This window comes from Nycticebus coucang, chromosome 15, assembly GCF_027406575.1.
Source record: "Nycticebus coucang isolate mNycCou1 chromosome 15, mNycCou1.pri, whole genome shotgun sequence".
Taxonomy (NCBI): Eukaryota; Metazoa; Chordata; class Mammalia; order Primates; family Lorisidae; genus Nycticebus; species Nycticebus coucang.
Genome location: NC_069794.1, coordinates 61,266,261 through 61,284,803, shown reverse-complemented (window position 1 = coordinate 61,284,803; position 18,543 = coordinate 61,266,261). Strand labels below are relative to the sequence as shown.

Here is an 18,543-nt window from a genome sequence, read left to right as displayed (position 1 = left end):
CATCAGATCTACTTGATACCAGAGACTATGCTCTGAACTACTGAATTTGTACAGTCTTTAGTTTATAAACATTGTAGCCTGTATAAACAAAATCTTTGTGACCATGTATCTTAAGAGAACTAAAAGAGAGTCAACTCCTGTCTTATCAACTGAAGTGTCTTAGATGATATTAAAGGATAGCCTCAAAAACCTTTTTTTATGATCTGTTCCTACTTTCATTTCAAGACTATGAACGGGATGTTATGGGAAGTCAATGAAAGTTCAAAAATAACAATGCTGGTAACAGCAAGATGGCAGCCGAGTAACAGCTTCCTTGCATCTGGGCACCATGAGTCTGGGGATATAGGACTCCAGGCATCTCTGGCTGGTGGGATCTGCCTATCATCACCCCTGAGAGGATACAGGGAGTCAGCGAGAGACTTCTGGACCCCAAGAGGAGGACTAAAACAGTGGAAAAGCGGCAAGTGGTCGCGTGTGTTCAATCTGTCTAAACCCGCCCGCAACTGTAAGTTCAGTGGCAGCGAGACTGCAAACCAGACAGGCTTACCTGTGAACTGTTTTGGTGTCTTTGGACTTGGCACTCAGCTGAACTGTTTTGGGGAGAGCCTGAGCGGGAGTGCGGAGAACTTTGGCCTTTGTCTAGGGCCCCAGTCTGAGCCACTGAGCCAGACGGAGCTAATAGTGTTTGGCTCTGGGTCATAGGCAGTCATTCTGAGTGATCTGCCCCGGCAAGCACCGCCCTCAGTGTCGCAGAGCTGGAATTGGGTGGGAGCTGGTAACCCAGCGACCAAGTAGCCTAAGGGCGGGGTCTGAGCCGCCTTGCAGCCCTAACCCTCGGGGGCAGAGGGAGACCAGTTTTGGCACACAGGGTAAGCGGATAGCCACTTCAGCAGTGATTCCAGCGACAAGCACTTTCCTGAGAAAGGTTCTGCTCAGTAAGTGAACAAGTTCAAAGTGCCTTTTAAGTGGGCTGAAGAGAGATTTAGGGTATCTACCTGCTGGGCTTTGAGAAACTAGCAGCCTCCAGTCGTATCAGAACTGTGATTAACATCTCATACCCCAGAAGACCACATGTTGCCCAGACAATATTCAATAACATATACATACTGCTTTGTTTTTGGTTGTGTGTTTTTTTTTTTTTTTGGTTTGGTTGTTTTTTTTGTTTATTTTGATGTTGTTGAATGTTGTTTTGTTTTTTAAGTTCAACCTTTTCCATACAGATCCTTTTTCTTTCACAATTTTTCTAGTTTAATTATAATTTCCATTGCTGCCTATTTCAATAATTAAAACTTCATTTTTGTTAGTGTTTCTACCACTATTATTTGTTTTTTCCAGCCAATTTTATCCCATAAAGTTTTCTGTTTGCTTGTTTTGGTTTGATTTATAGCAATTTTGTCTTTCCTCTCTACTTGGTGGAGGTAGGGTACTGTTGTCTGATCAGGTTAGCAAAGAGCTGCTGACCTCAAGGGAACCACCCAACTGGGCACCCCCAGAAGGTGGTTTTTTTTAAAGGTTGTATCAAAGTACCCTACTGTACACCTATATTGCTCTGTCTCCCTCTTTCTGTGCCTCTCTTCTTTTGGTCAATATTCCTTTTACCCACCCCGTCTCCTTTCTCTATTTTTCTTCTTTTTTTCTTATCACTTGGTCCTCCTTTCTTTCATCCCTTTTTTGCTCTTCAACCTTCTCACCCTTCTGGTCCTGTAACGCTTAGTCCAGAGGCACGAGAACTTAAAGAGCAAGAGGAAGTGAAAGGAAAATTAGGGCAAGGAAACAGATAAAAGAAATCACTCATGAGGAAGAATCAGCACAAAACTCCAGGCAACATGAAGAACCAGTCCAGAACAACCGCACCAAGGGACCATGAGGTAGCTACTACAGAGGATTCCACCTATACAGAAATGTTAGGAATGACAGAAAGGGAATTTAGAATACACATGTTGAAAACAATGAAAGAAATGGTGGAAACAATGAAAGAAACTGCTAATAAAGTGGAAAATAACCAAAAGGAAATTCAAAAACAGAATCAAATAAGAGATGAACGATATGAAGAATATAAAAAGGATATAGCAGAGCTGAAGGAAATGAAACAGTCAATCAGGGAACTTAAAGATGCAATGGAAAGTATCAGCAACAGGTTAGACCATGCAGAAGAAAGAATTTCAGAGGTAGAAGACAAAGTTTTTGAGATAACTCAGATAGTAAAAGAGGCAGAAAAGAAGAGAGAGAAAGCAGAACGTTCACTGTCAGAATTATGGGACTTTATGACGCGTTCCAACATACAAGTTACAGGAATTCCAGAAGGGGAAGAAGAATGCCCCAGAGGAATGGAAGCCATACTAGAGAATATTATAAAAGAAAATTTCCCAAATATCACCAAAGATTCTGACACACTGCTTTCAACGGGCTATCAGACCCCAGGTTGCCTCAACTCTAACCGAGCTTCTCCAAGACACATTGTCATGAACCTGTCCAAAGTCAAGAAAAAAGAAAAGATTCTGCAAGCTGCCAGGAGTAAGCGCCAGTTGACCTACAGGGGCAAATCCATCAGAGTGACCACAGACTTCTCTACTGAAACTTTTCAAGCAAGAAGACAATGGTCATCTATCTTTAATCTACTTAAACAGAACAATTTCCAGCCCAGAATTCTGTACCCTGCTAAGCTAAGCTTCAAAATTGATGGAGAAATCAAATCATTTACGGATATACAAACATTGAGGAAATTCGCCACAAGAAGACCAGTTCTAAAGGAAATACTTCAACCTGTTCTGCACACTGACTACCACAATGGATCAGCAGCAAAGTAAGAACGCAGAAATTAAAGGACAGAACCAAACCTCCACACTGATGCAAAAGATAAAACTAAGCAACGGACTCTCACAAAATAACACGAATAGAATACTACTACACTTATCAATTATCTCAATAAATGTGAATGGGTTGAATTCCCCACTGAAGAGACATAGATTTGTTGACTGGATTAAAAAACACAAGCCATCCATTTGCTGTCTGCAAGAAACACACCTGGCTTCAAAAGAAAAATTAAAGCTCCAAGTCAAAGGTTGGAAGACAATTTTTCAGGCAAATGGAATTCAGAAGAAAAGAGGAATTGCGATCTTATTTTCAGATACATGTGGATTTAAAGCAACTAAAGTCAAAAAAGACAAAGATGGTCACTTTATATTGGTCAAGGGAAAACTACAACAAGAAGACATTCCAATTCTAAATATCTATGCACCCAATTTGAATGCTCCCAGATTCTTGAAACAGACCTTACTCAGTCTGAGCAATATGATATCTGATAATACCATAATAACAGGGGACCTTAACACTCCTCTTACAGAGCTGGACAGATCCTCTAAACAGAAATCAAACAAGGATATAAGAGACTTAAATGAGACCCTAGAACAGCTGTGCTTGATAGATGCATATAGAACACTCCATACCAAAGATAAAGAATATACATTCTTCTCATCACCCCATGGAACATTCTCCAAAATTGATCATATCCTGGGACACAAAACAAATATCAACAGAATCAAAAGAATTGAAATTTTAGCTTGTATCTTCTCAGAATATAAGGCACTAAAGGTGGAATTCAACTCTAACAAAAATGCTTGACCCCACCCAAAGGCATGGAAATTAAACAATCTTCTGTTGAATAACACATGGGTGAAGGAAGAAATAAAACAGGAAATCATTAACATCCTTGAACATAACAACAATGAAGACACAAGCTACCAAAACCTGTGGGATACTGCAAAAGCAGTTTTGAGAGGAAAATTCATCGCTTTAGATGCCTGCATTCGAAAAACAGAAAGAGAGCACATCAACAATCTCACAAGAGATCTTATGGAATTGGAAAAAGAAGAACAATCTAAGCCTAAACTCAGTAGAAGAAAAGAAATATCCAAAATCAAATCAGAGATCAATGAAATTGAAAACAAAAGAATCATTCAGAAAATTAATGAAACAAGGAGTTGGTTTTTTGAAAAAATAAATAAAATAGATAAACCATTGGCCAGACTAACGAGGAATAGAAAACTAAAATATCTAGTAACCTCAATCAGAAATGATAAAGGGGAAATAACAATTGATCCCACAGAGATACAAGAGATCATCTCTGAATACTACCAGAAACTCTATGCCCAGAAATTTGACAATGTGAAAGAAATGGATCAATACTTGGAATCACACCCTCTCCTTAGACTCAGCCAGGAAGAAATAGAGCTCCTGAACAGACCAATTTCAAGCACTGAGATCAAAGAAACAATAAAAAATCTTCCAACCAAAAAATGCCCTGGTCCAGATGGCTTCCCTCCAGAATTCTATCAAACCTTCAAGGAAGAGCTTATTCCTGTACTGCAGAAATTATTCCAAAAAATTGAGGAAGAAGGAATCTTCCCCAACACATTCTATGAAGCAAACATCACCCTGATACCAAAACCAGGAAAAGACCCAAACAAAAAGGAGAATTTCAGACCAATCTCACTCATGAATATAGACGCAAAAATTCTCAACAAAATCCTAGCCAATAGATTACAGCTTATCATCAAAAAAGTCATTCATCATGATCAAGTAGGCTTCATCCCAGGGATGCAAGGCTGGTTTAACATACGCAAGTCTATAAACGTTATCCACCATATTAACAGAGGCAAAAATAAAGATCACATGATCCTCTCAATAGATGCAGAAAAAGCATTTGATAAAATCCAGCATCCTTTTCTAATTAGAACACTGAAGAGTATAGGCATAGGTGGCACATTTCTAAAACTGACTGAAGCTATCTATGACAAACCCACAGCCAATATTTTACTGAATGGAATAAAACTGAAAGCTTTTCCTCTTAGAACTGGAACCAGACAAGGTTGTCGTCTGCCACCTTTACTATTCAACATAGTGCTGGAAGTTCTAGTCAATACAATTAGGCAACACAAGGAAATAAAGGGAATCCAAATGGGAGCAGAGGAGGTCAAACTCTCCCTCTTTGCTGACGACATGATCTTATACTTAGAGAACCCCAAAGACTCAACCACAAGACTCCTAGAAGTCATCAAAAAATACAGTAATGTTTCAGGATATAAAATCAATGTCCACAAGTCAGTAGCCTTTGTGTACACCAATAACAGTCAAGATGAGAAGCTAATTAAGGACACAACTCCCTTCACCATAGTCTCAAAGAAAATGAAATACCTAGGAGTATACCTAACGAAGGAGGTGAAGGACCTCTATAAAGAAAACTATGAAATCCTCAGAAAGGAAATAGCAGAGGATATTAACAAATGGAAGAACATACCATGCTCATGGATGGGAAGAATCAACATTGTTAAAATGTCTATACTTCCCAAAGCAATCTACCTATTCAATGCCATTCCTATCAATTTACCAACATCGTACTTTGAAGATTTGGAAAAAATGATTCTGCGTTTTGTAAGGAACTGGAAAAAAACCCGTATAGCTAAGGCAGTTCTCTGTAACAAAAATAAAGCTGGGGGCATCAGCATATCAGATTTTAGTCTGTACTACAAAGCCATAGTGCTCAAGACAGCATGGTACTGGCACAAAAACAGAGACATAGACACTTGGAATCGAATTGAAAACCAAGAAATGAAACTAACATCTTACAACCACCTAATTTTTGATAAACCAAACAAGAACATACCTTGGGGGAAAGACTCCCTATTCAATAAATGGTGTTGGGAGAACTGGATGTGTACATGTAAAAGACTGAATCTGGACCCACACCTTTCCCCACTCACAAAAATTGATTCAAGATGGATAAAGGACTTAAACTTAAGGCATGAAGTAATAAAAATCCTCCAAGAAAGCATAGGAAAAACACTGGAAGATATTGGCCTGGGGAAAGACTTCATGAAGAAGACTGCCATGGCAATTGCAACAACAACTAAAATAAACAAATGGGACTTCATTAAACTGAAAAGCTTCTGTATAGCTAAGGAGACAATAACCAAAGCAAAGAGACAACCTACACAGTGGGAAAGGATATTTGCATATTTTCAATTAGACAAAAGCTTGATAACTAGGATCTATAGAGAACTCAAATTAATCCACATGAAAAAAGCCAAAAATCCCTTATATCAATGGGCAAGAGACATGAATAGAACTTTCTCTAAAGACGACAGACGAATGGCTAACAAACACATGAAAAAATGTTCATCATCTCTATATATTAGAGAAATGCAAATCAAAATAACCCTGAGATATCAGTGAGAATGGCCCACATCACAAAATCTCAAAACTGCAGATGCTGGCGTGGATGTGGAGAGAAGGGAACACTTTTACATTGCTGGTGGGACTGCAAATTAGTACAACCTTTCTGGAAGGAAGTATGGAGAAACCTGAAAGCACTCAAGCTAGACCTCCCATTTGATCCTGCAATCCCATTACTGGGCATCTACCCAGAAGGAAAGAAATCCTTTTATCATAAGGACACTTGTACTAGACTGTTTATTTCAGCTCAATTTACAATCGCCGAAATGTGGAAACAGCCTAAATGCCCCCCAACCCAGGGCATTTAGATTAACATTGGATTAACAAGCTGTGGTATATGTATACCATGGAATACTATTCAGCCATTAAAAAGAATGGAGACTTTACATCCTTCGTATTAACCTGGATGGACGTGGAAGACATTATTCTTAGTAAAGCATCATAAGAATGGAGAAGCATGAATCCTATGTACTCAATTTTGATATGAGGACAATTAATGACAATTATGGTTATGGGGTGGGGAAACAGAAAGAGGGAAGCAGGGAGGTGGGTGGGGCCTTGGTGTGTGTCACACTTTATGGGGGCAAGACATGATTGCAAGAGGGACTTTACCTAACAATTGCAATCAGTGTAACCTGGCTTATTGTACCCTCAATGAATCCGCAACGTTAAGAAAAAAAAAAAAAGATAACAATGCTATTCTCAATAATATCAAGCAAGGGACAGCTACTAATAGCTAACTTCCTAAAATGGTTCTCTTGCTTAAAATGATTTCCCACTTTCTATTCTCTGATAGGAAGAGGTTATGTCTCTTTTTAGATTTAAATAAAGCACTAATCTAAACAGACCCTCCCATCCACCCTTTGTTTTTTCTAGGTTGTAGGAAATAATAAAATGTTTTGGCTCTAAAAAACATCTGCTACGCTATCACATTGGCGGTTAAAATTTTTCAAAAAATTAAAAAAAATTAAAATCTGCTGATCCACAAAAGATTAAAGAATCATTTTTTATCATTATAGGTCTTTACTATCTATTCTGCTAATTGTGTTGATTAAATCACCAGAAGATTTGTTTGTTGTGTGAGCTACACAATTCCCACACATATTTGAGAATAGGCTCTAAAAGAAGAGGTAGGTGCAGCGCCTGTTGCTCAGTGGGTAGGGCACCGGTCACATACACCAAGGCTGGAGGTTTAAACCCAGCCTGGGCCTGCTAAACAACAATAACAACTACAACAAAAAAATAGCGGGGCATTTGTGGCAGGCACCTGTAGTCCAAGCTGAGGCAAGAGAATCACTTAAGCCAAGAGTTTGAGGTTGTTGTGAGCTGTGATGCCACAGCACACTACCGAGGGAGACACAGTGAGACTCTGTCTCAAAAATAAAATAAAATAAAATAAAATAAAATAAAATAAAATAAAATAAAATAAAATGAAATAAAAGAACATGAGGTAAACAAATGAACACAGCTGCTGATAAATCTATGGTAGGTTAAAATATTCTTAACATTAAATGTTAAATGATGCCACCTGGAAATCACACAGCATCATTAACTTTCTCCTATACTGCCCAAAGTTAGACAATAAATAGACACTGAGGTAAAACAAATAAAATATGCTAGCTGTCAAAAGGTGGAAGTAGAAAAGAATTGTGAAATAGATCCTGCAATTAAAGGTATGATATATATCAAATTATAAAACTGAGTCCAGAGAGAACTCAGTGTCAACATAAGAGATACTTTGATTGAATGACTGGACACATTAGTATTCAAATATTATAGCTCCTTGTTAAAAAAAAAAAGACACATCACAACTTTGCCTGATATTTTTAGGAAGAGTGGGATATTCTCTTAGATTTGAGGCTTTAAATGTGTAAAAATTTGATATTTTCTCCTCTGTCTTCTACTCAAATTTGAAATATAAGTATAACTTTAGTGTAACATTTTCTCCTTTTTATTATTATTAAATCATAGCTGTGTACATTAATGAGATCATGGGGCACCATACACTGGTTTTATAGACCGCTTGACACATTTTCATCAAACTGGTTAACATAGCCTTCCTGGCATTGTCTTAGTTATTGTGTTAAGACATCCATACTCTACATCTACTAAGTTTCACAAGTAACGGTGTAAGATGCACAGCAGGTGTAATCCCACCAATCACCCTCCCTCTGCCCATCCTCCCCCCTCCCTCACCTCCCTCTTCCCCTTCCCCCTATTCTTAGGTTACAACTGGATTATAGCTTTCATGTGAAAGCCATAAATTAGTTTCATAGTAGGGCTGAGTACATTGAATACTTTTTCTTCCATTCTTGAGATACTTAACTAAGAAGACTATGTTCCAGCTCCATCCATGTAAACATGAAAGAGGTAAAGTCTCCATCTTTCTTTAAGGCTGCATAATATTCCATGGTGTACATATACCACAATTTATTAATCCATTTGTGGATCGATGGGCACTTGGGCTTTTTCCATGACTTAGCAATTATGAATTGGGCTGCAATGAACATTCTGGTACAAATATCTTTGTTATAATGTGATTTTTGGTCTTCTGGGTATATACCTAGTAGAGGAGTTACAGGATTGAATGGCAGAGCTGTTTTTAGATCTCTAAGTGTTCTCCAAACACCTTTCCAAAAGAAATGTATTAATTTGCATTCCCACCAGCAGTGTAGAAGTGTTCCCTTTTCTCCACATCCACACCAACATCTCTGGTCTTGGGATTTTGTGATATGGCTAATCTTACTGGAGTTAGATGATATCTCAAAGTAGTTTTGATTTGCATTTCTCTGATGATTAAAGATGATGAGCATTTTTTCATATGTCTGTAGGCCGTGCACCTGCCTTCTTCAGAGAAGTTTCTCTTCAAGTCCCTTACCCAGCCTGCAATGGGATCACTTGTTCTTTTCTTGCTTATACGTTTGAGTTCTCTGTGGATTCTGGTTATTAAACCTTTGTTGGAGACATAACCTGCAAATATCTTCTCCCATTCTGAGGGCTGTTTCCTTGGTTTACTTACTGTGTTCTAGGCTGTGCAGAAGCTTTTTAGTTCGATCAGGTTCAAGTAGTGTATTTTTGAAGCTGCTTCAATTGCCTGGGAAGTCCTCCTCATAAAATACTCACCCAGAGCGATTTCTTCAAGGGTTTTCCCTGCACTCCCTTCTAGTATTTTTATAGTTTCATGTCTTAAGTTTAAATCTTTAATCCAGTGAGTCTATCTTAGTTAATGGTGAAAGGTGTGGGTCCAGTTTCAGTCTTCTACAGGTTGCCAGCCAGTTCACCCAGCACCATTTGTTAAATAGGGAATCTTTTCCCCACTGAATGTTTTTAATTGGGTTGTCAAAGATCAAATAATCTGGATCTTTGTAAGTAGCTGGATTCATCTCTTGGTTCTCTATTCTGTTCCAGACATCTACTTCTCTGTTTTTGTGCCAGTACCATTCTGTTTTGATCACTATCGATTTACAGTATAGTCTGAGGTCTAGTAGCGTGATTCCCCCTGCTTTGTTTTTATTGCTGAGTAATGTCTTGGCCTTTAGAATTTTTTTCTCATTCCATATAAAACGAAGTATTATTTTTTCAAGATCTTTAAAGTATGACAGTGGAGCTTTAATAGGGATTGCATTAAAATTGTATATTGCTTTGGGTAGTATGGACATTTTAACAATGTTGATTCTTCCCAGCCATGAGCATGGTATGTTTTTCCATTTGTTCAAATTTTCAGCTATTTCTTTTCTTAAGAGTTTCATAGTTCTCTTTATAGAGATCTTTCACGTCCTCTGTTAGATAAACTCCCAAATATTTCATCTTCTTTGGCAGTACTGTGAATGGAATAGAGTCCTTAACTGTTTTCTCAGCTTGACTATTGTTGGTATATATAACGGCTACTGATTTATGAATGTTGATTTTGTAACCTGAGATGCTGCTGTATTCCTTGATCACTTCTAAGAGTTCTGTAGTAGAATCCCTGGTGTTTTCCAGATATAAAATCATATCATCTGTGAAGAGCGAAAGTTTGATCTCTTCTGACCCTACATGGATACCCTTGATCGCCTTTTTCCCCCTAATTGTGATGGCTAAAACTTCCATTACAATGTTAAAGAGAAGTGGAGACAATGGACAGCCTTGTCTGGTTCCTGATCTGAGTGGAAATGATTTCAATTTAACTCCATTCAATACGATATTGGCTGTGGGTTTGCTGTAGATTGCCTCTATTAGTTTAAGAAATGTCTTTCTATACCAATTTTCTTAAGTGTTCTGATCACGAAGGGATGCCGGATATTATCAAATGCATTTTCTGCATCAATTGAGAGACTCATATGGTCGTTTTTTAATTTTTTTATGTGCTGAATTATATTTGTAGATTTATGTATATTGAACCAGCCTTGAGACCCTGGGATAAAACCGACTTGGTCATGATGTATAATTTGTTTGATATTTTGCTGGATTCTGTTTGTTAGGATATTGTTGAATATTTTTGCATCTATATTCATTAGTGATATTGGTCTATAATTTTCTTTTCTTGTTGGGGCTTTTCCTGGTTTGGGGATCAGGGTGATGTTTGCTTCATAGAACGTGTTGGGTAGTCTTCATTCTTTTTCTACATTTTGGAACAGGTTGAGTAATATAGGTATTAGTTCCTCTTTAAAGGTTTGGTAGAATTCTGACATGAAGCCATCTGGTCTTGGGCTTTTCTTTTAGGGGACATCTTGTATGGTTGATGGTATTTCAGAACTTGATATGGGCCTGTTCAACATTTCCACTTGATTCTGGTTAAGTCTTGTAAGGTGACATGCTGCTAAGTATTGGTCAATTTCCTTCAGATTTTCATATTTCTGAGAATAAAATTTCTTGTAATATTCAGTAAGGATTTTTTGAATTTCTGAGGAGTCTGTTGTTATTTCGTCTTTGTCGTTTCTGATTGACGAGATTAGAGATTTTACTCTTTTTTTTCCTGGTTAGGTTAGCCAAAGGTTTATCTATTTTATTGGCCTTTTCAAAAAACCAACTTTTTGATTTATTGATCTGTTGTATAATTGTTTTGTTTTCAATTTAATTTAATTCTTCTCTAATTTTGGTTATTTTTTTCTTCTACTGGGTTTGGGGTTGGAATGTTCTTCCTTTTCCAGTTGCTTAAGATGTCCCATTAAGTTGTTAACTTCCTCTCTTTCCGTTCTCTTGAGGAAGGCTTGCATTGCTATAAATTTCCCTCTTACAACTGCCATTGCAGTATCCCAGAGATTCTGATAATTCGTGTCTTCATTGTCGTTTTGTTCCAAAAATTTGGCAAATTTCCTTCTTAATCTCATCTCTAACGCAGCTATCATTCAGCATGAGGTTATTTAACTTCCATGGTTTTGTATGAGTATGCAGATTCCTGATGTTACTGAGTTCAACTTTTATTCCACAGTGGTCCGAGAAGATGCAAGGAATAATTTCTATTCCTTTAAATTTACTGAGGTTAGACTTGTGACCTAAGATGTGATCGATTTTGGAGTATGTTCCGTGGGCTGATGAGAAGTATGTGTATTCAGTTTTGTTTGGGTGAAATGTTCTGTAGATGTCAGCTAAATCCAAATGTTGGATTATTAGGTTTAAATCTAAAATTTCTTTGCTCAGCTTCTTCTTGGAGGATCTATCCAACACTGCCAAAGGAATGTTGAAATCTGTGACTATTATGGAGCTGGAGGAAATCAAGTTGTTCATGTCTGTTAGATTTTCTCTTATAAATTGAGGCACATTCTGGTTGGGTGCATAAATATTAATAATTGAAATCTCATCATATTGAGTATTACCCTTAACAAATATGAAGTTACCATTCTTATCCTTCATAACTTTTGTTGGTTTAAAGCCTATTGTGTCTGCAAATAGTATCCAGTGCATCAAAATCTTTGGTGGTTTTGTCTTTAATTTGTTAAATTCTTGAGACAACTTTTGAATTTCTCCTTGAATTTCTAATTCCGACATTTGAATTGCTCCTTGAATTTCTCATTCCAAATTTTCCTCCATTCTATTAATCTTGTTTGCAATCCAAAGTCTGAATTTGATTTCTGACATCTCGGCCAGCTGTTTCTGAATGGGATCTTCAGTTACATTTGCCATATCTTTCCTTGGGGGGGTTGATCTATTCTGGTTATTCATGTTACCAGAGTTTATCCGCTCATTCCGCCCCATGATTATTTTACACCATTTGATTTTACCCCTGGAGCTTTGTCGAGTACCTGTACAGTGCTATGGCCTGAGAAAGTGGGGACCTGTTTGGTGTGGTGGGGCTAAGTGGTTCTGTCTTGTTTTCAGCTGGTCTCTGTCCAACCCTAGTGAAACAGTTACTCTGGGTTGAAGTCTCAGCTGCAATCAGTCATTTCTCCATAGAAACTTGATTCATCTCTGTGGGAATGATGTTCAGAAACACAGCTCTGAGTGTTAGGTTTGTTCACTGCCATTGCAGGATTATAGCTTCTATAGTCTTTTAATCAGTGGAGTGAGAAATGGATGCATACACACTTTCATCATGAGTTCATTAGTCGTCTTCTGACTATGGCAGGTAAGGTTATAGCAGAGATGAATATTCACTGATCTGTAATCTGTGGAGTTTCTTCAAATCGCCGAGACCAAGAACCTACTTGTTGCAACCCCTACAGCCCTGGTCTTGGTTGCCGCACAAAGGAACCAGGCATGACACGGATTAGAAGTACAAGGTTGCAGGAGGCGGGCTAACCTTAAGTGAAGTGTAGCCCATTTTCCCCTTTTTTAAGACAAGGTCGGCCACAGAACAAAACAGTACTTACACAGCACACCTACCTTACACCTAAAATAAGACTAGCTTCTCGCCTACTCATTTTCTGTTCAAATCCTCCTTTATAGTAGGATGTAAGGCTCTGCACAGGAAAGAAAGAGCAAGAAACAATTAGTTACATGCCTAGGGTGGCATGACCTCAATCTTACCACAAAGCCACAATAAGAGTAATGCATTTTACTAGAAGTCAATTTGAAATTGTAGGGAGAAAAGCACAAAACAATGATCCTTTTCAAGAAAATTTTACCAAGAATACTTTAAAAAATTCACAATTTTTTTTTCACTTAAAAATACTAATTTTTGACACTGAAATATAACCAAAGCAACAAAAGAGATGGCAAAAGCCAAATGCCTGAACTTTTTCTAAGCTCAGCAGTACTTTTCTCACTGGGTACTCTTGACCAAGTCATTCAATATTAATATGTCAGACACTGTTTTGCCTACTATACTGGCTGACAGAGAATGAGGAGGAGGAATTGGGAAAGTGGAAAGTAGGATTGTAGACAGGCAAGTCAAGAGGGGCTGGGACACTGGATTGAAATGTTTTAGTTTAGCTGGAAAGGTGAGAAAGAGCAGAAGTGGACTGCAGAGATAATCAGGGGAAGATTTGTAAGCAATGGAAAGAATTAAGGATTTTATTTTATGTGGGAGAACCCAGAGCACTGGAGTAACACAACCTGATGGTTCTGAAAGTTTTACTCTTACTGCTAAGTAGAGAATACAAAGGTGGGAAGGTGGAAGCAGGAAACAAGTTAAGAGAGCTTAACAATAGTCCAGGCAAGAGGTGATAGTACTATGGACTAAGGTGGTAGCAGAGGAGGTGGTAACAGGGGCTCAGATTGTGGATGTATTTTGAAAGTAGAACTAAATGCTTCTTCAACGGAATGAATATGGAATATCAGAAAAAGAGGTATTAAGAATGATGTAGAAGACACAATTATGTGCTGGCCAGATCCCCCTTCAGAAAAGAAAGACTGACTCCTGGGGCACTGGGGTTGCTGTTGCCAGATAGCTCCTAGCTCTCAGATGCATTAGCAATCACCTTGCCTGAAGAAAGCCCACATCCCCTTCCCAGGGCAGCCTATACCTAATGCCTAGTTAACACAGAGGGATAAGTTCTCTAGGGTTCAGTCCTCAGACTTCTTGTCTACACTCACTCCCCATTTAGTCTCATGCCCCCTGGCCCCAGCTCAGCATAACCACCATAAGCCATCTGGCTCCAGAAATCCCCACAGGGCTGGGTAAGGCCTTTATCAGGACTGCACTGTAGCCTCACTTGCCTTCCATCCTCCTTTCTCTTTCTTTGTATAGCTGTTGATCCTAAGAGCACTCTCTAATAAATTTACAGTTTGCTGATTTTTGTCTCGATCTGTTTTCCAGAGAATCCAAACTATACAAATGACATCAACGTTTCTGGCCTCAACTGCCAAACTGTCATTTAACGACTCAGGAAAGGAGCAGTTACCTGTGTGTTTTGGGTGATGAGGAGCATGGTTTTAGACATACTGTGTTTGGAGGAGAGTCTGGTCTAGTGATAACATTTTAGAGTCTACTTGAATTACAGATAGTATTTAAAGATGTTGACACTGAATGACACTATACAAGGATAAGAAGTCTAAGGACCAAGCTCTAAAGATGTTACTGACATAGAAATGCAGAGGAATCAGTAAAGGAGGCTGAGAAGGCCCTGCAGTGAGGAAGGAAGATGACTAGAAGCTAAAAGTGAAAGATATTTTCAAATTCTGATTGGTAAAGTAAAATATGAGCTGAGAACTTATCTCTGGATTTAGTGAAGAGAAGGCTGAAGTCTGACAAGAACCGCAGACAGTGGGTATGAGTAGGATGATTAAGGTAAGTTCGAGAGAGAACAGAGAGGAAAGGAAGGGTAACAACAAGTAAAGACAATTACTTTCAAGAGCCTTACACAGAGAAAAGGGAATGTATAAACTCAGCTCACAGAAGGAAAAACGTGCATATATGATTATAGATCTACACATCTCTAAAACATGAAACCATGTTTCCTTAAAAAGTAAGAAAAAATAAATAGGTGTATGTTTGCATAACGTCTGAAAGCATATGAGTAACAGTTATTTTTAGGTGGTGGGATTATAGATAATTTTTTTCTTCTTTTTAAAAAAAACTTTATAAATTTTCAACAACAAACACATACATGCTATTTATATACTTTTTCAAAAAAGAAGGGCCAGGCATATAATCTTACATGTGTAATCCCAGAATTGTGGGAGGCTGAAGTGAAGCAGGAGGATCACTTGATCCCAGGAGTTTGAGACCAGCCTGAGCAACATAGTGAGACCCCATTTCTACAAAAAAATTTTTAAAATTTAGCCAGGTGTGGTAGTTAGTACACAACTATAGTCCCTGCTTCTCAGAAGGCTGAGGCAAGAGGATTACAAGAGCCCAGGAGTTCAAGAGTGTAATGAACAATGATGGTCTCACAGCACTACAGTCTGGTTGGTTGGGTGACAGTGTAAAACCCTGTCAAAAAAAGAAAAAAGAAAAGAAAGAGAGAGAGAGAAAGACAGACAGACAGACCAAGGAAATGACTGTAGCTTAAAAAGCAAGTGCCAGCAAAGTCAGATCTGACCATTTATATAAGTTGTTCTCTCTTATTATAAATTGTCACTCCATAATAATTCTTGGCAATTACTTCACTCAATAAGCATTTCAACCACTACCATATGCAAGGCGCTTTTCAAACGAGGTCAAAGACTGTCCTTCATCACACACACACTAACCTTTCAATGTACCAGTACTATCAAGAATATAATGTACTGGGGGAATTCTGGGAAGATGGCCGACTGATAGCAACCCTCAGCAGACGCTCCTGACCAGAGGGAGAAAAACTGGATGGAATCAGACTCTATGAAGCCAAAGGTGGGGAACTGAGCCAAGAAAGAAGTTTGGCAAGCTGTAACTCCAAGGAAGAGCATTCAAGAAAACAAATTACAGATACAAAGTCTATCAACTAGAGGACAGAGATCCCTCTCGCAAGCAGGAGAGCAGGTGAGCAGGGAACAAAAAAGCTCTCATTTTATCTCGCTGGAGAGAGCTGCTAAACACCAGGTCTCTTTCTCCAGAGAGGTCCCACTTATGAACCTAGACACCACTCCACCAGGCATAAAATTGAACAGATATTTTCCCCCACAAATCCAAACTCCCAGTCCACCCTTCCCCCCTCACATGGTGGTCTGAAGTTCTGCCCTCTGCAGAGCGCAGAGTGTTTGGTCTTTTCTTGAGAGATCTGGGCATAGTGTGGACTGCCAAACATGAGGATGGAATCTGTGACTAATGGGGACGAAAGAGGGTGCAGGAAGAAAGGGATACTCAGTAGGAAGAGGAGCAGTACCCTGGTTATGACAATGCCAGGCCAGGGGTGGTGCTGACTCTCAGTTTGGGCTGTGTCTGGCGGGATGGGGTGCAGAACCCTCGGTTTTGATGGCACCCACAGCAGGAGAGTGGTTGCCACATGTGGACTGAGTTCAGCCGGCAGGGCTTGTGCCCAAACCCCGCTAGGCCTGCGAGCAGTGAATTACCAGGTATGGACTGAGACCTGATGGCAAGGATGTGGTCCCCTGACTCCAACAGAACCCTCAAGCAGAGGCCTGCTGGGTGTGAATCAAGACCTGAGGACAAGAATGTGGTCCCCTATCTCCAGCTGGCTAGTGAGCAGAAGCTTACAGGGTGAGGACTGAGATCTGCGGGCAGGGTGTGGTACCCTGAGTCCAACAGAGCCTGTGAACAGAGGCTGACCAGGCAGTGGACTGAGGCTGGCAGGTAGGGGCGTGGTCCCTTGACTTGAACTGGTCTGGCAAGCACAGGCTAGCTGGGTGTGGACTGAGACTGGTGGGCTGGGGTAGGGCCCCTGGCTCCAACTGGGCCTGTGGGCAGAGAAGCAGACAAGTGTGGACTGAGTCTAGCAGGTCGGGGGGTATGGATCCCTGGCTCCAACTGTATTGTTGGAGACCCTTGAATCCCTCTCTGTTAAGCAGGGTTTGCACTGTCTGAGACAAATTAATTAGAACTTGTGTCTGGGGCTGTACATTCAGGGGCATTCTGAGGTTGACCTTCGAAGTTCTGTAGCGAAAAAGAACTGAAGGGTGGGGGCTGGACACCACAGCTGTTTGTATCTCTTCATAGACAAGATTTAAACCTAATACAATGGCTTCTTAGGATAGGGTAGAGGTTGGCTGAATATCAAAACAGAGCTAGCTTTTATTTTATCACCAAACAAAACTCTGAAAGGGGACTTTGCAGGGTTGTAGAAAATAAGCCACAATTACAAAACCTAGTGCTTTCGTAAGGGGCTATCTCTACTACCTGGGAACCCCAATTCAATCTCACCTTACCAGTTCTAACAACCATACAGTGGAAAATAAACATGGTGCAGACTCATGAACTCTGACAACACAAATAACCAGAGTATATCCAGCCCCCTCCCCAAGAAAGGACAAAGGAGGTACAACTGAAGATGCCATGCATAAACCAATGGCTGCGATGTCAGAAATCGAATTCAGAATGATGGCAAATAAGATAAATAGAAGAAAAGATAGCAATTGAATTCTAAAGACTGTCTCAAGAAATTAATGAATTCAAAGACAAAGTCACCAAAGATATGGACATAATGAGAAAAGAGATAGCAGAGCTCAAGGAAATGAAAAAGTTAGTTGAGGAGCACCGAAATACAGTAGAATCCCTAAGTAATAGAGTTGACCAGGCAGAAGTAAAGATCTCTGAAACTGAAGACAAAGCTTTTAAACATTCCTAAATGCTCAAAGAGGCAGACAAATGGAGAGCAAAAACTGATCATTCCCTGAGAGAGTTGTGGGATTACTCCAAAAGATCAAATACTCGTCTTATAGGAATTCCCAAAGGAGAAGAGGATGGTCCTAACGGTACAGATGCTCTACTCCAAGAGAGTTTGGAGGAGAATTTCCCAAGCATTGCAAGAGATACAGAACTTCAGAAATTAGACAGTTTCAGAACCCCAGCAAGACTCAATCCAAATAAAGCATCTTCTAGACACATTGTGATTAACTTTGCCAAAGTTAAGATGAAGGAGAAAATTCTGCAAGCAGCCAGGTGTAAGAAAAGCATCACCCACAAAGGGAGAAATATCAGAATGACTGCAGGCCTCTCAGCTGAAACGTTTCAAGCCAGAAGAGGATGGTCATTGACCTTTAATCTCCTAAAACAAACCAACTTCTAGGCCAGTATCATTTATCCAGCTAAAATGAGCTTCATTTGTGATGGAGAAATCAAATAATTTAATGACATACAAATGTTGAAGAAATTTGCCATAACTAAATCAGCTCTCCAGGATATTCTCCAGACCTATCCTCCACAATGACCAGCACAATGCTCAACCTCCAAAGTAAACTCATCCAGAAATTTTTGAACAAAACCCAACTTTCACAGTGGTGAAAGGATTAAAAATGTCCACTGAATATCCCATGACACCCCAAATACAACGAGGCTTATCAATTCTCTCAATTAAT

General features: G+C 39.3%; 1 protein-coding gene across 1 annotated transcript in view; it reads right to left on the bottom strand.

Annotated features, from left to right (window-relative positions):
* DNAJC15 (DnaJ heat shock protein family (Hsp40) member C15) overlaps positions 1 to 18,543 on the bottom strand; it is a 94,115-nt gene that overhangs the window by 30,593 nt on the left and 44,979 nt on the right. Inside the window, exon 4 of the mRNA XM_053563782.1 lies at positions 13,033 to 13,109. Coding sequence (XP_053419757.1) covers positions 13,033 to 13,109 — 77 coding nt within the window. The remainder of the gene's footprint in view (positions 1 to 13,032; positions 13,110 to 18,543) is intronic.